The following is a 12,671-nucleotide window of genomic DNA, read 5'->3' on the forward strand; positions in this document are numbered from 1 at the left end:
ACACTTTTTGTGTGATTTGTTCAATCATGGACGGTGCGCGTAAAGGGGTGAGGAACAAAAACCAAAAAAAAAAAGAAAAGAAATAAGAAACTTCGTAAAGTATATTATTTGTATTTATAACTTTCTTTTTTTTCTCTTCTTACAAAGCTCCCTTTTTTGAGAGATAAGCATAGATGCTTAAACAAGTGCACACAAGTAATATCTTTCCCGTTTGCTAATGGGCATGCCAATATTTTATAATTTTTCAGCTTTCTGTATTACATTTTGTTCTGCCGTCGTTATCTTTTTAAAAATTTTTTTTGCTTTACATAATCTTTTTTTTTTTAAGTGTTATACATTTGCTTCTCCCCTTTCTCTTATTCTTCTTCCTCTACTTTTTCCTTACATTTATTATTTAAATTTATTTCACTCTCTCTGTGAACATATATATATATATATATATATAATTAACAAAAGGAAGGGGCATAAAGTTCTTAGGAATCCGCCGTCTGCTCTCGTGTTTGAGCGGCGTGCAGGGGGGAAATAGTTACGATTGCTTCAAAGGAGGAGGGCAGGTGGAAAAAATAGGTGTGTGACAATTGGTGGCGCTGGAAGAGAGGAAACACCTCATTTCCGATACATATACAAATATATATATATATATATTTGTATAAGTAAGCGGCCATCCGAGTCACCAAGTTATTCAACAAGGAAATAAAAGTAAAGGAAAATCGCCAAAAGAAAAGAAGGAAAGAGGTAATACGACACAAAAGCACCACACACACACACACACACACACACACACACAGACACACACACACACACACACACACAAAGGAAACAAGTTAAAGGAAGAGTGAGTAAACACGTGGGTAGAGGGAACGTGAAAGGAAGTGAAAGAGGCGCTAACTGTATCACAGGAAAGGGAACAAAAAGAAGAAAAAGAAAAGAGAAAGAAGGAAAAGGTAGATAGTTGGAGCGAACGGAAGTACATTTTTTTGTTTTTCTTCACTTTCTCTCAGTCTTTGTTTTTTTTTCTAGAGACCCTGCTTAGTTGTTTGTTAGTGCGTGCAGTTGTGTGATTTGAGGAAGAATAGTATATATTACTGTGCGGAAGGCAACTGTTTCAAGGCAGTTGCGACCGCACTGTTAAAGTCAACAAAAGGAATTTGTGACGAATTTAAACAGAGGTGAAGGATAGAAACAAAAGAAAAACAATTGCAATGAGCAAAGCTGCGGTTTCACGTCCACGCGTGTATGTTCGGATTCGGCCCCTAAATGAACGGGAAAAACGGGAAGGGAATGGCGAACTTATTTGTCACGGTGACCAGCGTATGCGTGACACACTTTTTGTTAGAAAAGACGAAAGTGGTGCTGAGTTGCAAACGCGTTTCGATTGTGTGTTCGACCGCGACGCAACGCAGGCAAATATATTTGATACAATTGGGCCAGAAGTGCTCAACACACTCTTCAGTGGTTATAATGCCTCAATATTTGCATACGGCCAAACGGGAAGTGGGAAAACATATACCATGGAGGGGGATCACAGTAAACCGGAGCGCCTTGGAGTCACCCCACGGCTGGTACGCGCTATATTTGAGCGGTTCAAGGGAAACCCAGATATTAGTCGGCCCGTATGTGAGGTGAGTTTGGTTCAAATATACCAGGAGAAAATACAGGATCTGCTAGCAGGGCAGAAGCAGCTGGAAATACACATGGATCGTACAGGGCAGTATATAGCACGTGACGCTACGTGGACACGTGTCCGTAGTTTAGAAGAGAGCATGAAACTGTACAAAAAGGCTTCGGAGATGAGGACGACATCATCAACAGATATGAATCTTGTCTCATCCAGAAGTCACATGATCATGATGATGAAGCTCCAGTGGGATGAGCCGTCACTGCCGGGTTCCCACGCACAGCTGAACCTTGTTGATCTTGCGGGGTCAGAGCGTATAGCACTTTCCGGTGCCACTGGGGATCTCATGAAGGAGGCTATACATATTAATAAATCTCTCAGTGCACTTGGGAATGTTGTGTCTAAACTGGTAGAGCAAGCCAAGCATAAGGGTCGTCGTGTCCATATTCCATATAAGGACAGTAAACTTACATACTTGTTGCAGTCCAGTATAGGTGGATCAAACCTCATTCATTTCATACTGGCGGTTTCATGCAGTGCGCTCTGGCGTTCAGAAACCAACTCAACGATTGAATTTGGCAAGAGAGCGCTGCAACTAGTGTTGCGGCCGGTACGAAATGCTATTGATTACACGCGCTTGGCCGAGATGGAGGAAATGATTGAGCGTATGCGGTCTCACATTGCCAGTTTGGAGGAAGCCCTGCGTGACAAGAGTAGTGAGGCCGCGGAGTTCCTTAAATTAAAACAAATTCCTCAAGATGGCGATGAAGGGCCCGGGAAGTTCAGTGACAGTAGAGGTCGGAGACAACGAAAGAAGCTCAAGATGCAGACGGAACTGGCACGTATTATGGCGAATTTGCCCGAGACGTTTGATGACCTCACTTCTCACTGCGTTTTATTCCCTGAGTCGAAGGGAAGTTTTCGTGAGTTGGGGGGTTTGCAGCACCTCGTTCATTTCGTTGATCGCTCCGCCTCGACGTTTTACCGCTCCAACGCCGCGCAGACGATCGCAAGTGTCTTAGATGACAAGGGACGTGACATGTTTGTAGAAATTGATGGTGTTGAGGCATTAACACGGCTCTTGCATATAAAGGAGGAGCGCTGTAAAGAGGCTGCTTGCGTAGCACTGGAGGCGGTATGCCGTGGTTCGTTGAAGAATAAACAAAGCCTCTCCCCAGCTGTTTACACAGAACTGGTCGACTTAATATACAGTTACCCGAATCAGCAGGTTCAAGAGGCAGCCTGTACCGCTGTCGCTACCATTGTCGACCTGTACCCGGAGGCACGCCGCACATTTGAGCGACTTGATATCGTTCCGAAACTACTTGAAACAATTCGGAACACGCCGGAGGAGGTGGTAAATCTTATAAAGTCTGCAACTAACTGTATTGGTCGCCTGTCCCATGGAGACCCCGAAATGCAGGATGTGATAGCGTCTTTCGGAGGTATTGACCTACTTATTGATGTCTTATTCAGTAACGCAGGGACGCGCGATCATCAGGTACCCATACTCGCCTCTTACGCACTCGTGAATCTGTGCTGCAGCAATGAGCAAAATCTCGATATCGCACAGGACCATCCACGTTACGGTGAGGTTAAATTCCGTCTTCTGGAGGGTCTCGCAAGAGCATTTGGTGTTAACACGGCACGTGAAGGATTTGGTCGAGCGACAGCGCATGAAACGGGTTCACCGTTCCCGTACTATGGTGTGACAATTGTGGACAAATGGTCATTCACTTCATCTGGTGGCCGGCCGATCTTTTCTACCTTCATGGATAACCCACAGTTTTATCTCTATGTGAGCAGACCCACTGACGTCGCGTTTATGATTCAGGACGTTTTGTATGAAACTCGTATGCTCAAAAAGAAGAAGAATAATACGGTTTATATGGGGCTTGCCCTCTTTGAAGGAGATCCCGAACTCGCCAAAGCGGGACTGAAGCAGGTAGATTTCCACGGCCGCATGGTTGAAATTGGAAAATACACATCAAATTGTGAAAACGTCCTCCACTGCACCTTGCAGCCAAGTGAAGTACCGTACGTTGTCGTTCCCTTCACAAGCCAGCGAGGACGCCAAACAGAATTCGCACTATCCGCATTTGCAGATAGTTCCATTGAATTAACTGCAGTTCCTGAGCAGGTAGGCTGGGTCCGCACGGTGTTAGATGGTTGTTGGACAGAATTCACTGGCCGCGGTGGTGATGGATTCGATTGGCGATGCAACCCGCAAATTTCTATTCAACCGAAAGAAAACTGCCGCTGCGTGTTTGTGCTTTCGTACCTCTCACTTGATCAGCAGCGGGCCTATTCACGTGACGAGGAGGCGGAGGAGCAAAATACACGCCCCAGATTGTACGGCCGGCTTTTCACTAACAGTAACGGTGAGAAACGGTACCTAAAGGCACTTGTTCCTCTCCCGCAGAAGTCCACATTTGTTGCTAGCAACAGTTTTGCAAGCAACAGCTATATCACAACTTCGGCTAACCTCACAGCCGGTGAATCATACACTTACATACCCTTCACAGAAACGCCTTACGAGGACACGTGGCGCCTCTCTGTTTATTGCGATACGGACGATGTCGCTATCGCCCCCATTAATGGAAGCAAGTCCGAATGGTATTGCACAACTTCTTCGGGCGAATGGGCGGGTAAACCCCTTTCTATTCAGTTAGACACAAAGGGAAGGATGGTTGCGGTTGCCAGCAGCCCAGGTTCGTTTCTCCGCGTGCGGCTTTTCAATGCCAAGGGAAAGAAGCTAGAGGGTATTGATGCGTACTGGAATGCGGAGGCGTCTGTGGAATACAAAAGTCAGGGAGCCGTTACCGTGCAAGTAGAGGGAATGGTACGTACGGAAAATGGCCAGGAACCGGCACGTGGCCTGAAAGTAGATGTGTTCATTTTTACGGAAAACAAGTGTACAGTCCAACATGTGGACTTTCCCGCTTCGCCAAGCAGTTTATTACATCCGACAAAAACAACACCTATAGAGCTTCTGCGCTACCCGGTTGAGGTGGTCGAAAACGACGCCCCCTTCGCCACTTTGGATCAGACGGATGACGATGAGGAAGACGCAACCTGCGATGAAGATGATAGTTATGAAAGCAAGGAATTGGAGTTGAAAGAAACCCTTGAGAGGCGCAATACCGAGAATGCCAAACTGTTGGACCGTATTGCCGAGCAACAGCGTGAACTGCAGGAACTGCGAATGCTTCAGAATATGCTACCCTCTAGTGCAACACATAATGAGAGTCCTGGTAGCGGTAGTCCTAACGACACGAGGATAAACAGTGGAATGAATCAAGTGAATTCAAAGAAGGATAACATATCGAGGAAAGGTGATAGGAATGGTGCCGCTGCCTCTTCAAATGGTTCTCCCGTGAGTTCGAAAGCCATATCCCCGTCTCATTTCCCACAAAGTGGTGGTGGAGGCGTTTCGCGGTCCATGAGGGAGGCAATTGAGCGATCACTAGTGACACTCAACCGCCTTGAGTGTCACACCGAACCTCCAAAAGCTGGGGAATGGGGTGCTATACGCAACGAGGTGAAGGAGCTCCGTAAGCTACTCGGCCTTGCCCTTAGCCAGGAAAGTCTTGTTAGAACTTAAGGTTGGTAGAGGGATGAAGTAAACTGCGTCTCGTATATTTATTTTTTTCTGTTTTTGTTCGCGTATATAGACACAGTGGTTCACACACACACACTGACTCCGAATAAACATGCGCATCATATATATGTTTATATACGCTATGGGAAGATGGGAAGGGTATCCGTTTGACTTAGGGTGTTTTATCTTTCGTTTTTTATATTATTTTTTTAAAAAATAGTATGTGCCAAGTGCAGGACGTTATTTCGGGGGTAATGAACGTTCTTGCGCGAAAAAAAAGTTGGGAAGGAGTAAACATTTTACATGTCACACCTCCGTCTCCGATTGTACGGCGGGGAGTGTTGTCGCCCGCATTCATTTTTCCACAGTTTTTTTTCTCTCCCGATAGAGCACAGATATACATATGTACATATATATATATATATATATATATCAAAGACATATGTGTACTGCAGCTCGCGTCGATTTGTGTACCCCACTGAAGGGAGTGTAGATAAGGTGAGTTCTTGCGTGTTTTCTTGCTGATTTATTTTAATTTGTGTGCGAGAGGATTTACGGTAATTTTTTCGACCGCTGAAGTGGTCGTTATTCCCCTTTCTTCGTTCTTTAACCGTTCCCTCCTTTTTTTTTGCCTAACTTTCCCTTCTTCACGAATTTCTTAAGGGGTTTCCTCATACATGCTCGCTTTTGCTGTTTTCGTATTTACATGTACGTGTATGCACATGACGCTTTCCCCTTTTTCCTCCTTTAAACCTGAAAGAGTCCGTAGGAAGAGATGAAAGAGAGTAAGGAATAATAATTGCAACAATACAGTGAAGGAAAAGGGTAGGACGGAAGGAAAAGAGAGGGGGGGGGGTGCCTAAAAAGCGAGCAAAGAGGTAGCAACTTCTTCAAGCACTTGACATGTTAACAATACTGAGGGGAGAGGAGTACATGAGGAAAGCGGAGGGGAAGAGTGTGAACGCGTATATATATATATATATATATATTGCTAATAATGTGTTGTGGAATGTACTGGTGCATACAGTTCACTTACAACTCTCCCGTTTGCTTTTGACTTTCAACCGTTAGTTATTACCCTCGCCCAAGATGGGAAAAGTATACGTACTGGCGTGATTTTTTTGGGAGTTACAGAAAGAAACCGCGTGTACAACCGCCGATATATTACGCTCTCTCTCTCTTTGTGTGTGTGTGTGTGTTTGTGATAAGCTTGTGCGTTCGTTTCTTTTCTTTTTGTTGTTGCAAAGGTCGTTAAGTTGCTGCGCTTTGTACTACCGCCACAGTGGCGTACGGGCTTGGGGGGAGCTACGCAACCAAAGACCCTCCGTTTTCACATTATTCACAACACTATATTGCGGCGAAGAAATAGATAAGCGGCTGCGCACATATAGGAATATAGATATACTTAGATATATACGTTCCGTAGTCGTGTGAAATTCAAGGCGAGAATGAGACACTGCCATATTATTCGGTATGATTCATTTCGGTCTGTCCGTAACGACATCGGCCATCTCTTTTCACCCTTCAAGGACGCTAAATCTCTTCAGGAAGCAATGCGTCGCCACATAATAAAGGTTCCATCGCGTTATGCAGATACACCGCGTCAGCGCATGAGTTGGTTCCGTGGTAGCATTAGTCTCATTCTCAGCGAGGCCGCCCGGCGGGGCAGTCATGCCGTGTCTCGAGCAACAATGGAATTGCTGGTGGAACAGTCAGAACAGCTACAACTGAGGGTTGTGGATCCGATGTGGGTGAAAAACGCATTCGCGACGTGCACGAATGCTGATGAAATGCGTGTGATCGAGCAAATAATTCAAAAATTCCATGATAAGCAGTGCACTGATGGTGAAACAAAACGAGGTTTATCGCAACAACACCAGAAGGATGGTGCTCCACTACCACCAGCATTATCAAATAGTACCGGTGGCTTTGATAGTGCGGAAGGCAGTGTTTCTTTACTTGGCGACTATTCGGGGTTTGCCCTGGAGTCTCTTAGTAGGCAACGTGTGAGCAGTGTGACTGCGCCAAATACTTCGTTCTCTCGTTACTTCATTCGCCAAGGCCTCGTTGCGGATGAAGCGGAACTAATGGAACTATTTAGGGCTATGATTGGGCGTAGACCCGCAGCTTTTCGGGTACACACCTCCCAGATGTACGGAGCCGCCACGGCGGAAATCATAAGTGGACGCCCTGGAATTGAACCACTACACTGGCTTCCAAAGGAGTGCGCTGCCTTTGTTATGCACGACTCCCCGAACGTACCGCATTCTGTGCTTCTTGCTAACCGTCAGTTGCTACATACCCTCGCCAGTGAACACCTCATTTCATTTCAGTCAACTTCAAGTATGTTGCCTGTGCTTCTTCTTGATCCCCGACCTGGAGACGCAGTTTTAGATCTCTGTGCGTCACCAGGGAACAAAACATCCCTGGTGCTTGACTACGTATCTTCACTCAGATCCACTTCGTTACCTTCATCGAACCCACACTTTCATCACGGGTGCATTGTCGCGAACGACGTCTCACCCCCTCGGAGCCGTCAGCTGGCGCAGAGGTTACGTAATAGCAGCCCCACCGTTGCCGTCACTCAGTTTCATGGCCAGTCTTTGCCACTTGAAACTGGAGCTTCTGGAGGCAATAAATACAACAAGATTCTCGTAGACGCACCGTGCAGTGGTGAGGGTCGCATGCAACGTGACGCCATGTCGTGGCGCATGTGGCATCCACTACGAGGATTGCAATTTATGCAAACGCAACTACGGTTGCTCCGTCGTGCGGTGAATTTGTGTTCGGTTGGGGGACACATTGTGTACTCAACGTGCACACTTAACCCTCTTGAGGATGAAGCAGTAATCGCGGCAGTTTTACGTGATGGTGCAGTGGAGTTGGTGGAGCCTCCACGGGAATTACGGGAGAAGAGCGGTTGGCGGTTCAGCCGTGGGTTACGGCGCTGGGTTGTACCTTCTCGCGCCGGGGGGTTTCTGAATACGTTAGCTGAAGCGGAGGCAAAGGGGGAAGGCAACCCGACTACTTTGACAGATCTCTTCCCTTACGAAGGGAACGAGAAAATTCAGTCGGCACTTGAGTCTTGCTGCTTGAGGGTGATGCCGCATTGTAATGGAGGGGCCGAAGGCTTTTTCGTTGCATTGCTGAGGAAATTACCTGTCAACCTGAATCAACTTTCGCCCACCAACCACGCCAGCAGATACGGGACCGTCAAAGTGGAAGGTACCGAGGATCCCGTGAGGGGAAATTCATCCACAGGCGCACTTACATGTGGATCTGTATTACACACCTACGGTGTGGCCAAGCTGGCGGCGGGAAACATGTTGTTGCAAAGGCTCCTTGGCGGTTTTTTTAGCAACAATACTTGTCAGCTGGAGTTCTTTTTCTCCAAATGCAATCTTTGTGCTGCTTGGAAGGAGGGTCATGGACTCATCATCTTATCTAACGCTACGTGGTCCCATCTCGATGCAACTCCTTCTTCATTTTGCTCCAAGTCAGAGTTGTTGGAACTTGGAACAACCGTTATCGAGGCAGAAACCGGAAATTTAACTGCAGTGGGCGCATATCTTTTGCGTCCTTACGCAACATCACGTGTGCTGAAGCTCCCACTACTGCAGTTGCAATGGCTTTTGTCTAATCAGGTGTTGAAGATAAACGAGCATCAGATGGATCCAACTGTTTTGGCGCGGCGACTGGTTGCGGGTGTGGGCGGCACATCAAGTGACATTAACATGCAACAACATCAATTAACGGTGCCTTGGGTAAGAGATATAATGAATGTTGTTGGGAAACAAGAGGGAAATTTCATCGTCTGCTACTCCCCGTCGTCGGGAGACGTTTGTGACAGCGGAAGTTTTCACAAGAGTAATGATGCCTGCGGGCTACTTTCTATCAGCATTCCCGTCATTGTGCGAAGGACACCTTCAGTAGAACTGCATTTGTCATTATTTCATGATGCACGGCAACTCTGTAGGGCTGTGATTGGTCGTGTCCTTTCCCACAGGAAAAGAGCTGATTCACCGGATGGGGAGAAGAGCGCTCTACAACTTGGTTCTCGTTTTAACGTGAGCGCAACTCTTGGTATTACGGACCTTGAGGGACGGCGGCTAACACCGCAAGGGCAGAAACGCAAGCTTTACAGCCCAAACCTTTCAATATACCCCGTCACAGGGAGCGGCATGGTCGCCAGTACAGCTATCGAAGGAAATAGTGAGGGTGATCGCACAAAGGAAAAGGATTACTTCATCCTGTAGAGTCACGTAAAGTGCCATTTTTCTCTACACGCTTGTGATTTTTCGAAAACCTAAATAAACAATAACTTATTGGTGGATTCCAAGACTTCTTCAACTATTTGACTGACCCATCTGTTTCCCACTTTATTGATATATATATATATATATATTTATTTATATTTATTTATCTGCTTCTATGTCTCGCACTCCAAATAAAATTCTGTACAGTACACAAGGGAATCTTATGGAACTAGCAAACCCCGATCCATGTTTTATTCACATGCACTGTAGACACTAGTTTCACAAAGAGACGCACAATACCTGCAACAATGTGTAGGGATCAAACGACAAAGCAGTCTGTCATTCCCACTCACAAAGGATAAGTGGAAAAGAGAGAATGAACAAAAAAAAAATAGTGTGCAGAGGTTAAACAGCAATTATTAAAAATACGAATCTCGTTAGGAATCACCCTTATTATATGAACGTAAATATATAAGTCATTCCTGTGGAAAGTACTTCTTACTGAGAATCCGAAAAGGCCATTGAGGGGAAGTGCCCTGTGGAGACACTATTGCCATGTACCGAAATCGGTTACAGTGTCATGGTGTTGGGTGGTGCCAAGTCGTTAAAAGTTTCATGCACTTGTGCTTTTGCCCTTTACTTTTCCATGTATGCTGTAGTATCATAGGCTGAAGGCGCTAGTTAGTGCAAAGGTGAAGGGAGGCGGTTGGTGTTGTTGCGGCACCGACATATCTCATAAGGAGGTGTGTGTCGCCTCTTAGATTGGGGCGGTGAGGTAAGAAAACTGAGGGCCACGGAAAGAGACAGGAATACAAGGACGAATGCAGACACTTTCAGCCTCTTTTGCGGCTGCTGCTGGCGTGTCGCATGAAAGTCTTCCTAGGCACGTTCCCACCCTCACGTTGCTGAAGCGCATACTTGTCTTGACTGTGAAGTTAAGCATTGCTCAGGTTGCTCAATTTTCGCTTGGAATAACTTTGCTTGCTGTTGTTGGGAAAATTGGTGTGAGGGAGTTGGGTGGCGCTTCGCTTGCGAACGGGCTAGTGAACGCCACAGTGTTTGCATTTGGTGCCGGTTTCTCTGGAGCCCTTGAAACTAAGCTTTCCCATACATTTAGCCGTAATCCAAAGGATAAGATGTACGGTGTCTACACTCTGCGGATGCTCATAATGCTCCTCATCACATTCGTACTACTTTCTCCGGCTATCCTTTTCTTGGACAGAGTGCTGGTGGCCATGGGACAAGATCCAGCTGTGATTGACTTCACGGGTGAGTTCTGTCGCTTGTCGATTTGGGGTAGTTTCTTCGCCATGTTGCTAGAGCTACTGCGTCGCTACTTCGCGTGCCAGCACCTTTCCACTTCCTTCTCTGTGAGTCTTGTTATTGGCGCCGTTGTGTACCCCTTTCTCCTTATTGGACTGGTTAAAGTGATGGGATTCTCTGGTGTTGCTGTTGGGTGGTCTCTTCTCATGATATGCACTACCACTGGGTTGGTGCTTTATGTTGTTGTGACTAAAAAGTATCTCGCTACCTGGGGCGGTATTGAGGATGCAATCTACCGTAATTGGGGACCCTTACTTAAGCTTGGTCTTTCATCAATGGCTATGATGCTCAGTGAGTGGGTCGCACTGGAGATAAACAGCATCTGCGCTGGCTTTGGCACGAAAGAGGAATTAGCTGCTTTTGGCATTACTTATCAAATGTCTGGTATTTGTTGGGCCATCACCTCTGGAACATTTATTGCTGCTTCTGTGTTAGTTGGTGGAGCAATTGGTGAGGAGAGACCGATGTTTGCTCGCCGTCTCGCCATTTTGTGTTTGGGGACTTCCGTCGCTATTTCGTTATGCAATGTTGCCATTCTTCTGGCCACTCGGAACCTATACCCGCGTATTTTTACCGACGACGAGAAGGTGGTGGAGATTGTTGGTTCCTTAATGAACTATGTGTTTGTTTATCATATTTTCGATGCGTTTCAGAGCTGCATGATGGGCGTGCTGCGTGGGTGTGGAATGCAGAAGCAAGGCGCCATTGTTATCTGTCTTGTCTACTCCGTCGTTGGTGTGCCACTGGGTCTTCTACTTTTCTTTTTCACTGGTTTTGGTATACAGGCGTTGTGGCTCGGTCCCCTTGTTGGTGCCGCTGTAGTTGGCTTTCCAACGTATCTGTACATGATGATGCGTTACATTAAGTGGGATACGCTGAAACCATCCGTGGAAGTATATGATGGTGAGTGGGAGGAGAGTGAGGAGAGCGGTGTTTTGGAGGATGTGGCAAAGGTGAATGAACCCATTGGCGCCGAAGGTGATGTAATAACTACTTTGTCCAGTAATGCCCCTACACGTGTTACGACCAACTCTACCGAGCAGGAAGATGTGAGTCGGCGACACCAGTAAGGAGCGTATGTGCAGAACCTTCACATTATTTAGTCTAAAGCAGCCTCATGTCGGCGTACTGTTGCTACCGTTGGTGTTAACTGTACAGATCCGGACGACGATGGAGTAGTGGTTTAGGAAGTTTTGGTCGTAATGTGAAAGGATTCGAGAAGGTAATCTGAGTAAATAGTGGATTGAGTCTGAAATGTGGCAGCTACTGGGGTTGTTAACGGAAGTACGTAATATTCTCCGACTCATGGAGCCATATTCAATGGTGAGTTATTATTAATTATTTTTTAGTAGTAGTTGTTATGTTGTGGGCAAGGAATTTATCGTTATCGCACATCATATATTTTTTACTATTTTTTAAAAATTTCTTTTCTTAGTATGTGGCAGGCAGCCCTTGTTAATTAAGGTGCCTGTTGCTGCATTGGTGTCTTCCTTTCTTACAGTCACTTACTCTTTGCAGTCTCCGTAGACGTTTTGTGAGATTTTTTGATTGCTGTGGTAATTGTAGCCGACACAATTCTTACGTTACCACATACATTTACACTACCAGGGTCATTACTTTATTTTCTCCCCCAATTTGCCACTGCTGTATTCATTTTTTTTTCTTCTAACTCTGATCTGATAGTGATAGACATAAGCCACCAGGAGTTGATATTTTCCTCTATGACCCCACCCATTTCGGCATACAAAGTGTATGTGGTTGAATGGGATGTGTGATGCGATGTGTCAGTCACGATTGTAGTGCTCGACGTTAAGAGCGCATCAGGTGAATCCGGAAGTGATGATGCTACCCCGTATATTCCAATAATATAATT

At 46.0% G+C, this 12,671-nt stretch overlaps 3 protein-coding genes across 3 annotated transcripts, besides 11 other annotated features; all 3 read left to right on the forward strand.

The window, feature by feature from the left end:
- Positions 1–12,671: part of a sequence feature (sequence corresponds to BAC RPCI93-3C6) that runs on past both edges of the window.
- Positions 386–406: a sequence feature (AT_rich).
- Positions 423–445: a microsatellite.
- Positions 616–652: a microsatellite.
- Positions 756–813: a microsatellite.
- Positions 898–945: a repeat region.
- Tb927.5.2410 (kinesin, putative) lies at positions 1,203–5,222 on the forward strand (the record flags this gene model as incomplete). Its single annotated transcript, XM_839822.1, has 1 exon — positions 1,203–5,222. The coding sequence occupies one exon, from the start codon at positions 1,203–1,205 to the stop codon at positions 5,220–5,222; it is 4,020 nt and encodes a 1,339-aa protein (XP_844915.1).
- Positions 5,412–5,438: a sequence feature (AT_rich).
- Positions 5,615–5,652: a microsatellite.
- Positions 6,186–6,208: a microsatellite.
- Positions 6,668–9,475, forward strand: Tb927.5.2420 (hypothetical protein, conserved; the record flags this gene model as incomplete). The annotated part of the gene is made up of 1 exon (XM_839823.1): positions 6,668–9,475. One exon carries the CDS (start codon positions 6,668–6,670, stop codon positions 9,473–9,475), a length of 2,808 nt encoding a protein of 935 aa, XP_844916.1.
- Positions 9,605–9,642: a microsatellite.
- Positions 10,297–11,868, forward strand: Tb927.5.2430 (membrane transporter protein, putative; the record flags this gene model as incomplete). The annotated part of the gene is made up of 1 exon (XM_839824.1): positions 10,297–11,868. The coding sequence occupies one exon, from the start codon at positions 10,297–10,299 to the stop codon at positions 11,866–11,868; it is 1,572 nt and encodes a 523-aa protein (XP_844917.1).
- Positions 12,195–12,223: a sequence feature (AT_rich).

This window comes from Trypanosoma brucei, chromosome 5 (assembly GCF_000002445.2).
Source record: "Trypanosoma brucei brucei TREU927 chromosome 5, complete sequence".
Classification (NCBI taxonomy): Eukaryota; Euglenozoa; class Kinetoplastea; order Trypanosomatida; family Trypanosomatidae; genus Trypanosoma; species Trypanosoma brucei.